The 13464-nt window shown below is 44.2% G+C and overlaps 1 protein-coding gene across 1 annotated transcript in view; it reads right to left on the bottom strand.

The window, feature by feature from the left end:
• The window catches only part of ATP9A (ATPase phospholipid transporting 9A (putative)), a 95722-nt gene that overhangs the window by 10407 nt on the left and 71851 nt on the right, over positions 1–13464 (bottom strand). Inside the window, exons 18-24 of the mRNA XM_019548143.1 lie at positions 13290–13460; positions 9781–9879; positions 9038–9127; positions 8784–8928; positions 7280–7344; positions 6561–6716; positions 1093–1157 (exon numbers count right to left, since the gene is read on the bottom strand). Of these exons, the coding sequence (XP_019403688.1) occupies positions 1093–1157; positions 6561–6716; positions 7280–7344; positions 8784–8928; positions 9038–9127; positions 9781–9879; positions 13290–13460 (791 nt within the window). The remainder of the gene's footprint in view (positions 1–1092; positions 1158–6560; positions 6717–7279; positions 7345–8783; positions 8929–9037; positions 9128–9780; positions 9880–13289; positions 13461–13464) is intronic.

The following is a 13464-nucleotide window of genomic DNA, read 5'->3' on the forward strand; positions in this document are numbered from 1 at the left end:
ATACATGCTATCCCCTCTCCTTGTGGTTTCCAGGCTTGCTTCATGTGGTCCTTCGCTGGACCTGCATTTACCCACCCTACCTCTGGGGCGGTTTGCCAGGTTGTGCAGCACTTTCTGCAGAGAGATTGTGGACTTCATAGCAAAGTGAGCCATTTACATATAGTAATACTACAGCTTTCTATAGCTGAAAATCAAAATTTTGGTGCTCTATAACTCTCAAATAAATATGCACGGTATAAACTTGCACACGGTACATTCTAGTCTCCTCTGTACAGCAAAAGAACTGTAACATTTACTTCTTTACCAGCTCGAGTACTATTCCTAGCGAGATGGATGGAAGCTGCAGGAACTGTTAACTGATGTTATACGTTTACCAGTAGAGGCCCAACTCCCTTTAGAGATGGAACTATTTCAATATTAGATTCAATCATGCAATTCAGCTTGGAAAGCTGTGTCATATATTTTTACATTTATCCAAGAGCCTGTACAAATGTACTTTGTAAGTACAACAGTGGCATATTTTATACAAGCAATTTAGGCATTACAGTGATTCTAGACTGCACCTCTAAGGAGAACAGCACAGAATTCATAGCTAGGGGTGGATTAAGGTGACTTCAAGCCAACTTTATGTCCTCTTCACTTCGGTCTGTTAAGGAGGATGAAGAACCCTTGGGCTAATCTCCCCTCTGGGCGTTAGTACCACTCCAAATCTCTAAAGCACTGGGTGCTATAGACCCTTCCCAGTCATGCCTTGTGCGTTGGGGATCTCTAGGAGGTTGCTGGAAGAGAGACTGCAGATGATTTCCTTAAATCCTGAGCCAAGTGGTGAATTTTCCTCCCAGGTCCAGGGATTTGAGATCTGTTTCCCCGCCCTTTACATTGTCAGGCCCTTTCACTCTGTGTAAAATGGGCTAAAACAGGATGAGAATTTTACATGATTTTCTGAAAATGTGACCTTACATATGAGAAGTGGCATCTGCACTAGGAAGCTACACTTCAAACAGACACACATATACGCCAGGAAGAACTCTCACATGCGTCTACACCTTGTTTAACTTTCTCACATCACTTCCTGAACAGATTTGTTCTTACCCAATAATGAGAAAGCCCTGGTAGAGAGGGACTGAAGCGAAGTAAAACACTGAGGAGAAAACAGCCTAGGGAAGACAAGAAAAGATGCTCAGCCTCTAGAAACTGCATTACAAGTTAGACTCTATCCAAATGGGAAAACACTTGCAATAGATATTCACCATTCACAAAATGAAGGCACAACTGTGGCCACATATTCTTACCGTGCCCTGCACATGTGCTCTCAAATATACGGTACGGCTGAGTAACTGTACCAATCAGCCATTCCTGCCTCCACATGGAAAGACCTAAACTGTTTTGGGTAAGGGATGTAGTGCACGCAGAGCAGCATGGCTGGTTGGTTGCTGCCAGGCAGATTAAGGTTGCAGTCCAGATATGCATGGCTTATAACAGGGCTGTCCAACTGGTGGCCTGCATGTGGCTCACAAGGGGTTCATTTGTGGCTCCAGGCGTCCACCGAGCTACCATCCTCCCCACAAGGGTGTTCCTCCCTCCGTCTGCCCCAGGGAGCAGAGTGGCACACATGACATGGTGCGGTTGGGGAGCCTGCAGCTCCTGATTGGGAGGGAGGTAGAGGCTGTACTGTGCATCTGTGAGGTTCCTGTTCTGAAGAGATCACACAGGGAAATACAGGGAAACCATCTTAATTAACAATAACTAACTACCCTTAACATTAAACAAGCAGCAAACAATGCAGTTTGGGCAGTGTATATAGATGCACTCAATACACAACACCCCTTCCCCAAGAATGTAGTCCTGTAAGTATTTGGGCCAGACAACAACCTGTTCTTGTGTGGCCCACTCCAGGGGTAGCAGACACTTCACTGGCCACAGCAGTAGGCTCCTTTAGTTGTTCTAGAGTAGCTTCAGCAACTGGAAGTGGTGATGGGTCCAAACCAGCAGCTGATGGACTCGTCAGAACTGTTCCTACTAACTAACGGTGCAACACCCGGTGTTGCAGAGGTCGCGCTCTCTGGTCAACGTGCCCGTGAAGTGTCTTTCCATCCGGAGCCTGGATCTTGTATGATACTGACTCTGTAGCTCCAAGGACACATGCAGACACACACCAAGGCCCAGTCATGTAGTTCTGGATGCTCACAGGTTCATCTGGTTCAAATGTTCTTAAAGGTGAAATATTCTGTTTCTTGAAGCACTAGATTTCTCGCCTTGTCTGGTATTTGGCTACCATTTCTGGATGGAGCCACTCCAGATAAGTTTTGGCTGGTGGCCCATTAGTAGTTCTGCAGGACTATGACCTGTAGCAGTACATAGAGCTACACGCTGTGGTAGTAAGAAATTAGCTAATAGTTGGTTCTGTGCACCATCAACAATTTGCTTCAATGCATCTTTAGTACTTTGGACCATCCACTCAGCTTGACTATTTGATGATGTGCGAATGGTCCAGATATAGTGACGGAGAAGATTCCCCTCCATATACTTCTTAGAGTTCTTCAGAAGTGAACTATGCAGTATTGTCAGGCAGTGGTATCTAGCAGCTCATGAGCTGCAAACAGCTGCTGTAAAACTAGTATTACAGTGTGTGACATCACTAATGCAACAGAAATAACTTCCAACCACTTTGAGAAAGAATCAACAACAATAATGAATATGTGGGCTTGAAAAGGGCCAGCAAAACCTATGTGCAGATGAGACCATAGGGTTCTCATCTGCATTAACTAAGGTTGGTGCATGGCATGTAGCTTAGCACGGTTCACACCTCTTTTCTGCTTGCTCAATGCCAGCATCTAACTTTGGCCAACAAACATAACTTCTGGCAACTGCTTTCCTGTAACAATCCCTGGACATCTCGTGTGAAGAGCAGAGACCTTATGTTCGACCTGCACAGAGAATGACTACTCAGTTTCCCCATAGGAGGCATCCCATAAGGGCAGAAAGTTCATGTTGACATGTAATGAATGGCTTGAATTCGTCTGCAACCTCTGCTGAAGACCACCCCCTCTACACCAGGTTTAGTACCTGGGGTAAGAGTGGATCTTTAGCAGTCACATGAACAATGTCACCTGCCTGGAGAGGTGTTTCGGATGAGGATTCTAGCATCAGAACTTCAGTGAGAGGAACAATGAATTCAGGACAGGCCAACGGCAAACGACTCAGTGCATCAGCATTTGCTGTCAACTTCCCAGAGTGGTAGTGAAATTTGTGGTCATATGCATTTAAAAATAAGGACCAACGATCTGGGGTGCTGGTCCAGTCTTGGTGAATAACCCTAGCAATTGTTTATGATCTGTTACAACTGTGAATTTGCAGCCGTATATGCAATCCTGGAATTTCCAAACCTCAGCAGTGGCTGCAACAGCTTCCCTATCAATGTGAACATAATTCATCTCAGTTTTAGTTATAGTTCTGTTATATACAGTACATGAATGGTAGGCAATAGGAGTTTCGCATCCATCACTCTGAAGGTGACTAAGGACAGCCCCCACTCCATATGATGAAGCACTTGCAAGTAAGCAAAAGTGGCTTCTCCATGTCATAATGGACTAGTGTGCTGTCAGACAGCAACTGCTTCATGTCAATGAAAGCCTTGTTGTGCAGTTTAGTCCAATTTGCAGGTGGCATCTTTATCCAATAGACCAGTGGTGCTCAACCTTTTTGTCTGGCAGGCCAGATAGGCGGGGCCCAGGCCGTTCATGGGCTGGATCCAGCTGATGGTCCTGATCCAACACAAGGTGGTCGCAACAAGGCCCCATCCAGCACTGGAGATATGGCATAATTACTTCTCAGTCAGACAACTAATTCTGGCACAGACACTACTCCCATGAAGACATCATCAAAATATGGCACTACTCTTTTAAGATCTGCATCTGCTTTACTGCTGGAATCTGGTATGGGTGGTTCTGTAGTACTTTATTAATGGTAAACTTGTAGTCAGCACATAATCTAATAATCGTTTGGCTTCATGATAAGTGCAATGGAAGTGGTCCACACTGGATTTAAAAGTTGCTTCTAGGACACTTTGTTCCACAAATCGATCAATCTCTGCATCAATTTTTGGACAAAGGGTGAAGGCAACATGCTGAGGCTTTATACAAACTGGAGCCAACGTAAATGACACAGGCTGGCCCTTATACGCACCAAGCTATTCAAAGACTTTGCTGAAATCCCTTAAGACATCATGAAGCTGTGAACTTCTTTTATTTTAATCTCAATGGTTCAAACCATTCTCCTCCTAGTAAACATCTTCTCCAGCCTTTGGCAATTATTAGATGGAGGATCCCTCAGCCCTGCCCACAGTGGATGTTGACATAATGCACCCTGATTTCTTGTTTGGTACAATCTACAGGCTTGGCTTTACATGGCATAGTAGGTGGATGATTTCTAGGCTATGGTGAGTTGTACACCTGGCACTGGTCCACGATTCCTAGGTTTGCATTATTGTGGCCCCAATTGTGTGCGGTGCAGCCCCCAGCCACTGAGAAGTTGCATAGCCCTGAAACTTTTCTTTAGTCATCTTTGCTCCTCCACAAATCTCACGTGAAACAGGTTGAATGGCAAAAGCAGAGAACTGAATGTGGTGAATCTTTTGTAATACGATGCCACAAATATGAGGTTGGAATTTCATACAAAGCTGTTGGTTTTGCTAAAATCATCCAACTGTCTTGGGGGAGAGGTGCTTAGGCAGGTATGTACAACACTGAAGAAAGTTTCACAGAACTTACTGATGGACACTCCAATTTGCAATGCCATTCAGATTAATTTCTGGTCAATGACAAAACTACCACATGGGATTTGTTTCCATTTTCATGAAACGGATTAAGTCTTCAGCACTGAGCTAGCCCATACATGGGTCTCGGCTGTAAACCAGGGGTGGGTAAAATGCGGCCCATGGGCCAGATGTGGCCCACCAGGCCATTCTATCTGGCCTGTGGGAACCCTAAAAAATTTAGAAAATTAGTATTTATCTGCCCCTGGCTGCCTGTCATGCAGCCCTTGATGGCTTGCCAAAACTCAGTAAGCGGCCCTCCGCCCAAAATAATTGCCCACCTCTGCTTTAAACTCTCTAGACAAGGGAGGATGCTTGCATGTTTCTGAAAAATCTTGTACGTTTAAAAGAGATGCATTTATCAACCATATTATGGCTTGGAAAAAACTTCCAAAGAGCAACCTCATCTCTCAAATGTATCCAAGTATCTTTTACCTCAAGTCCACAACAGCTGCAAATACATAGTTGAGGACAGAATTTGGCTCATGCACTCTTAAGTTTCTTTAAATTCTCTCACTCAGAGCTAACCTATTGTTTTTAATCAACTGGCAATGGTAATCTGGCTAGCTGAATATTACAGCTCTGCAGACATATTTAGTGCCTGAAAACTGGTGAAAACAATTTGATCACCAACAACCCAATTCTGGTTCCAATGAAATCCATGCAAATCAAATCCCGGGACTCTAGGAAGTGGCTGACCAGTGAGGTTTATGGATGCTTCAGCTTCTGAGTCAGCTCCAGGGGCTGAGCTTATTCTTGTCCCACTTCAGGACAGACTGAGCACCTCATTCAGCAACTTGTCTCGCTTGAGACTTGTGAGCAATCGTATTTAGTTCAGCTCTGCTACTTGTGCTTTTTGTTACATACACACTCCAAGTCAGTTACCGAACAGGGTCAGTTTCATAAATTCAATATTCTGCAGTATTTCTGTGAACGGCTTGGCTATTTTTGATGCAAACTTTCATGCCCAAAGGTAATTAAACTAACTGCAATCCTAGATTACGTTAAATTTAAGACAAATGCCTCCCCAATAATTATATTCTATACATGGAAAATTTACAATTTTTAAAAATGATTTTCCACATATAGAATATATATTTTTGAAGGTCATCTTAAATTTGTCCCCACCATTGCTACAATGGGGAAAGCAGTAGCGAGGGTGGTGGTGGGGAATGCAACAGGAGAGTCATCACCACTGCTTCTGGGCCAGCCAGGGGTCAGAACCAGTATGTGCTCCATGCTTCAGGCTGGAGCCAGACCTGAAGCCACAACTTGGGGTAAGCAGTAGCTGTAGGAGGGGATGGGGAGGGAGTAGGGGGCAGATTGGCAGAGGGTAGATGCAGGGCAGTGGCTGTAGCTCTGACTCTGAGCCCAGGTAGGGGCCAGATATAAAGCCAGAGGCCCGGCAGCCATCTATCCCCTCCACCCCACTTCCCACCCTCGCTATACTTAAATCCAAGACAGGGGACTTTCTTCACCATGTTCAATGAGGGAAAAAAATTTTGTCTTGGATTCAAGAAAAAATGGTAGTATCTTGAAAATCCTGCTGCCTTTTGTCCAAAATCAGAAACACATTTACAAGAAGTATCTTGCTTTCATGTAGAAGAGCAATCCTGTTTTCACTAACATTCTCAAGGGAGCTGGGGCCAAAACGTGAAAACCTTCATTTTTTCAACTGTGTGTGTGATAGGGGGTAGGGAGTGTTAAGAATATACAAAGTACAAGCCAAGATGAAAAGTCCATGTACCTGCATTGTACTGATACACAAGCTCCTGTGGATCACAAATTGACTGAGAGCTGCAGATCTTTTGTAACTGTTTCTTCCATGCACCATGAGTAACCGGCCCAAGTGTTTAAACTGAGTGATAGAGAAATCTGCTGCCAGGGATGCTTGTTTTCCTTCCTTTGTACAAGATAAGTCAAAGAACATGAGATCACAAAATTACAGAAGATTAAGACATGCCATGTGTGTTAATACATCTCATATGGATGATTAAAAGCAAAAACCCAGGCACAGCTGTAAAACTCAGAGGTCATTTAAGCGTTAGGTAAGAAAAAGGCATTATCTTAGTATCTACAATTCTTCTTTCAGTCCCCAACTTTCTCTCATGATCATTAAGCAAAGAATTAAAATATGAAGGTATTTTAAGAAGGTATTCATCTCTGTTATTAAATCCAGAAACCAGATTGTGAATTAGGGTTCCCAGACTGCAAATTAAACTTTCTCTGAGTTTATCATATCACGTGCATTATAAAATTCTATATCGCTAACATATCTGCTACCAGGACAACAACCATTCAAATGAGAGGATGTAGATGAAAAGGGTACCAAACTAGCCATGAGAGATACTGTGATGTGTCTCCGTCATTGCTAGCCCAAATACTGAATTTTAAATGTTCTGGATCAAAAGACTGCTTCAGTGAAAGGCTTCAACACAAGCTGTATTAGCTCTGAGGGATGCTCACCTTTCCTTCAACCCCAACACCACAGTCAGCCTCCTGAATCATACTGACATCATTTCCTCCATCACCTGTAGGTTAAATCATGAAAACAAGGGCAAAGTTTAGAAAGAGTCACCTGCAACTGGTATTGAGCACAGCTGAATTCATAGATGTAAGGGCCAGAATGGACATCAACCACGTGGAAAAGAAAAGTCAGCAGGGCTCCCTCAGCGTCAAAGGTGTAACAACACAGTTGGGTGCTCCAGGGCAACTCTGACATGGTGGCAGGTGACAATTTCTGGCTGCTGTCACGCCATTGACACAATTGTGTGGCTTCAGCAGCAATGTTCCTTCATCCTCTTTCCCTCCCACTCTCCAAGTTGGGGTTGAGGGTGACTGCCCTGGCTGCCTCACCCTAGTTATGCTACTGCCCAGTGTTATGGGAAACTGAGTACCCAAATACCATAGATAGATGTCATAGATTTCCAGGAGTTTAAGGCTAGAAGTGACCATCAGATCAAATTCACCTCCTGTACAATGCAGGACACAGTGTTTCCTCCAAAGTACTGAACCAACATTAGTAGCCTGGCACAGAAGTAGAGCTTCATGATGCTGGTTTTCCCCCAGTTACAATCTGAATGTTTCATTTTGGAAGGTCATACTCCAATGTTTGTGAAGTTTAATTTCTGTACCTTTTTCTGTCCTGAAATTTTAGTATGAAAAGTTTCAGCTTGCTCATTATTCTGCACATACTTGGTTTTCATCTGCTACTTCTTATTACTATAGTAACTTAGAAAGTGTCACTGGATGCTGTGCAACATTCCCACTTGTTATAAATGAAATGGTTGTTAAGTCATAAAGTAGAGGAACTGCCTTACCATGTTACACTAGATGTAATTCAGCATCTGGTCTCAGCTCCAGGCCAATATTTGATTTCACAGAAAGTGCAAGAATGCAGTGAACAACTGCGTGATAAAAAGTGAACTTCTTCCCTAACCTTAGCACTTAAGCACTTAAACTGTAACCTAAAACCTAAGATCATGCTAAACAAACAACCTGTATCTATGTAGCCATGAACGTTCTTACTCATATTCATCTTGTATCCTTTTCTGAATCCTATTAGGCTCTTGGTTTCAACACATACTGAAATGAACTCCACAAATTAATTACGCACTGTGCAAAAATATTTCAGGTTTGTATTGTGCTTCTGAATCTTTCTACGCATATATGTTCATTTGCCCAAATCCTCAAAAACTGAAGGGATAGTGGGCTGGTAAATGGATATCTGACATTGGGCATTTATTCTGCTGAACAGTTCACAAAAAAAGTATAGCTGATCTTTTCCTTGTTATGTGTACAGCACTGGCCTCATGGGCAGTACTAGAAAGAAATCTCCTATGGAGAACCATGGTTTTAAGTACTCAATTTATCAAAATTATTTCTGGGGAAAACGAAGCTAAGAACAAGACTGTGTCTCTGAGGCTGTGGTGAAGCTGCCATTGGTTTCAGAGTTTCTCAGGTTCCCTACCTACTGCACAGGTCAGTTTGCCCGTTCTTTCTTGGAGCAAGCGCACAATCTGGGCCTTCTGCGTTGGGGCGCATCGGCAGCAGACCACAGCTGGACACTGACAAGCCAACTCCATAAACTCGTACTCATAGTATTTCAGACACACCTGAACAGGAGAAAAAAAAGTTTCAGAGAAGATTATGCTTCATGTAGTTCTCCACATTGTGTCAAACGCATAGTATCCTTGGACCTTTATACAGCAGTCCGGAGTTTACCTCTAAGGAGTCACCAGAAATCACAAGCGCGCAGTCGTGCTTCCGACGGAACGCGTTCAGCTCTAAGTGGGCTTCTCCACGGTTGGTCACCTGCAAATGAGCACAGCAGCTGAGTGAACACGTGGCTGGCAAGAACATAATTAAATTTAAAAAACCCTTCAACACTTATACAGAATTATTGGCATATCAATTAAGTTATCAACCAAACCAAAAAAAATTAGCAGAGTAAACTTAAGGCCTAAAACCTTAGGAAAGCAGCAAAGCATTATCTCAGGCATCACCAGTGACCTGCCCACTATCACTCTTCTCTTCAATGAGCGTATTTACTTCCTAGTATGTTGCCTATTCAAGGCTCTTTGTGATGCCAAACCCAGAAGGTACTGTGACGGGGAGGAAGAGACTTCACCATTTCATACGGCAGATGCAGGATCACTGCCAGCTCCATATAAATCAACAGAGGAAACTCTCCCACCAACTTCAGTGGGTGCAGGATTAGACTCACTGGAAGCACTGGGGCAGTTCTGTAGCCTGATTATACTAAATCATTGGCCAGGAATTCCTTGAATAGGACACAGAAGCAATGGATGTGATTCCCAGCTGGAAGTTAAAATAGGCCTATGAAGATGCCCCATTATTATCTGCCTGCAGGTTGGATTTCATCATTCTATTCCTTCTGAACCCCCTGAACAAGACTAGTGAGAGGGGTTAATATCAATCATAGTAAACAGGTATGTGTTACCTACCAGTCTGAATATGTGAATATCCTGGGTCCTGGTTACCAAATGTGCATTCTTTGCTGTACATGTAGCTGTTTCTAGCTTATCCCCTGTCAGCATCCACACCTGAAATGCAAATATTTTTATTATACTTTAAGAAAAGAAAACTCATCTTTGTAGGGATCTTTTAGGAAAAGTGGTGCTTGCTGCATGCATGTACAAAAAGACCAGACACCAGTGTAACCCATATATGGTAGATATCTTTTCATAAGGAAGGCCTGTTTACAAAGGACAGGAAAATCCTCATCTCACAAGGGAATGAAGGCATTTTTTTGTTTGATTTTTTTTTTTTTTTTTTGGGGGGGGGGGGAGAGCTTCAATATGCAGCAGGTTACAGGATCTGCACAACAGTTTTCCAAAACTCTGTTGCTACAACCTGGAAAACAAATTGATGAGGTGGACTCTGCAAAAATGCCCTCACCCTGACACATTTTTGTGCAGAAAGCTCCAGCCCTTGCTGCAGATAGAGGCTGCAAGGCCCTGCCTGAAATGTGGATGATGCAACGGGGTGAGCTCATTGCTGATGTATGTGTCTGGAACAAACGAAACACAAAACGAAATGAACGGCATGTAGGAAAACAATTCAGCCACTTACAGAGGACATTAGAAGGCAGTGTCACCAACAGTAGTGACCTATATTTGCTGTACATTGACAGGGAATTTCTTTGCTAATGTATCTGTCTAGAGTATTAACCATTTATTTTATTTACGTGAGGCTTTCCTCAATTAGACTTTATATTTTGGACTTCAAATATGGGATCAAACTTCTTAAAATAAAAAAAAAAATATTCACTTGTTTGTGTTGATCCTAAAATGAGTTTAAAGTGACCCTACTATAATTAGTAAGATAATGAAGTGGCTCCAGGATGAATTACAAAACTGCCTTTAATACTGGTTCTCTGCCGACATGTCGTATCTCAATAAACATTTCCAGTAAAATGACTACTGTGAATTGCAGCACTGTGTATGCATTCACTAACAGGGCTATCTATTCAGCATCTATCTAACCTAGTTAAAAGTAAAAAACAAACTTTTGGAGTAAATAGCCAAGACTAAATTTAGTTAAAAAAAAAAATCAAAGTATTGCCATGGAAACTACTGGAACTGAATTCTGTTTGTGTGACCTATTCACTAACATGCACAAAATCATGTTATTAATAGAGACAGTGCCAAATTAAAAGCATTTACTGAATTTACTGAGACCTCTCCAAGTTTTGGGGGTCCAAGTGAAAGGAACTTGAAATAGCCCTGCTTCTGTGCAGATTAAGATTTAATCCCGTTTTCTTTTTAAAACAAAGCAGCTAGAACTGGAAACTTTTATTCAAGTCCCTCCTTGTAGAAGTCTAGGTGATAAGGTCCTAATTACCCTCAATTTCCATGTTGTACTCCCAAACCTAAGGACAAGGTTCTGGAGCAAACCCAAAATGTCTCCTTTTTTTTGTCTATCTAGTACAAGATACCAGATTAAGGCAAGGGACAGAACCAGAAAGCAGAAAATAGGTATTTTGTGCCATTATTCTTTTGGTTCAGACTCCCTCTGGTGGTTATTTATAGACTTTAAGGATTTATGCTTGCATGCTTAAATCTCGCTGCATAAAATCTTACTAATGAGCAGGGATCTTAGTTTTCCTTGATAAAAAATTGCAAATTCTCTGATAAAACCCCCAAAATCTATGGTTAAAATGAAAGGCTCCCCACAGACTGCTTGGCCCTGCTAGTTCCCCTCACTCTTCCTCCTATAGCACCCCCCAGCCCTGCTGGTGCCCCCCGCCACGCTAGCCACAGCCCCTGCCCCCCTCAGCTGCCAGGGCTAGGAGGTGGTGGCTGCTGCAGTGGAGCGGAGCCTGGCAACCCCCGTGCTGCAGGCTTGGCTAGGGGGAGTCAGCTTCCTGCCACTGTGCGCATTCACATGGGGGCAGGGGCAACCCATGCCCTGCAGGTCTGTGCATGGGGTAGGTACATGCTGTGGGCTGATGACTTGGGCTCCTGTCCTGCCGCCTTCCTGCAGGGCCTCTGCAGCCCAACAGGTGTGACCTGGTGCTGCAGGGTACAGCAGGGTTGCGCAGGAAAGCTGCTTCCCACTGTAAGCCCCACGCTGCCCTGGCGACACGTCCCGTGTGCATGTGGCAGCAATGAGGGGCACAACCCCACACTGTGAACCCTGCTGCTTCTGCGTGAGCAGGGGATGCATTATAAGGGCAGCACAGAACTGGCAGCGGCAACGAGATCCCTGTGTGGCTCTGCTGTCCCCTGCAGTGCTGGGTCATGCTTGCTGGGCTGGGGGAGGGCAACAGAGAGGGAGCCTGATCCTGCAGTGGGAAGCCCACCCCACCCCCATCCCATGCACAGATCTGGGGGGCATGGGTCCCCCCTGCCCCCCCAGGAGTGTGCGCACCAATGGGGAGGCAGCCCTACCCGATCCACCCCCCAGACAAGCTGCCTACAGCCCCATCCCACTCCTTGCCAGGGCCCTGCAGCCGTGCACTGTAGCTCTGGGCACCAAGCCCCATGCACCGCCTGGCTGGGCAGCAGCCCCAGCCCCACCCCCACCCAATTCCCTCCCTCCCTTCTTATGGGGGCCTCAATCCCTCCCTGCTCACTTACCTGCTGGAGCTGCTCTCCAGGCTGCCTGGCAGCCATGTGCACATACATGCACGTGCACATACATGCACATGCACATGGTGCTCTCTGCCTGAACACCCTCCTCCGGCTCCCTCCCAGCCCCCTGCAGGTTGAAACTCTGCCAGCCTGCCGGGAGCTCTTTGCAAAACTGCAAAATCCACGGGTTTGTCTACTAAAATAAGAAATCCGTGTTTTCCTCCGGTAAAGGGGGAAATGCACATTTTACTCCATTTTTCCATGGGAAATGGAAAACCCAGATTCCCGTTAATGAGAATCTGGATGCCAGAAAACAAAGAGAATATTGCAGAATTAACTTTAACAGGTTTCTTGCTTCATGTAGTGATCTTAAAGTCTAGCAACTCCCTAAATGTTTCTCACATAAATTATATTTGACCTCTGTACTTGGCTTTTTTGTATATTAAATAAGTTGTTTTTCAATGTTTTCACGGTTTCTTGTAATCAGTCATTGCTTGACACCTACGGGGCTTTACATGTTTGCTGCACAAACTTACATTATGCAACACAGATGACTCACATTCTGAAGTCCTGTTGAATAGTCACTACACAGCAATATTAGATTATAAGGATTTTTCTGGACTGAATGTTATACAAAGAGTTGCTTGCTTTTGTCTGTAGACATTGTGGCAGGGAGAGAAATCAAACACCAGCTTGGATTTCAAGCACTGCCACCACTCACAAAAGGTGCTGACGTCAAGCTTCACTGAAGCTCAGAAATCATGTATGGGTTATTATTTACAGGATAGTCTCATTTACTCCAAAGGTGCCTGCCTTTATCACCACTTGCACTGCCAGTCAAGCAAAAGTTCTGTACTCCACCTCTAGGTTAGCCAAACCTTAATGCCAGCATTTCTTAGGGTTTCCAAGGTGGGTCTGACATCTGTCTGAAGCTGATCCTCCACTCCAGTCAGACACAGAAGCTCCATCTCCATTTCCAGGCTCTCAATCACTGTGGCCACCTTCAGTGAGCGATCATGCACACTTAGTTTTGCCTGGACATAGCGTGCCTGA

The sequence above is a fragment of the Crocodylus porosus genome, unplaced genomic scaffold (genome assembly GCF_001723895.1).
Source record: "Crocodylus porosus isolate Cpor-Errol unplaced genomic scaffold, CroPor_comp1, whole genome shotgun sequence".
NCBI classification, from domain to species: domain Eukaryota; kingdom Metazoa; phylum Chordata; order Crocodylia; family Crocodylidae; genus Crocodylus; species Crocodylus porosus.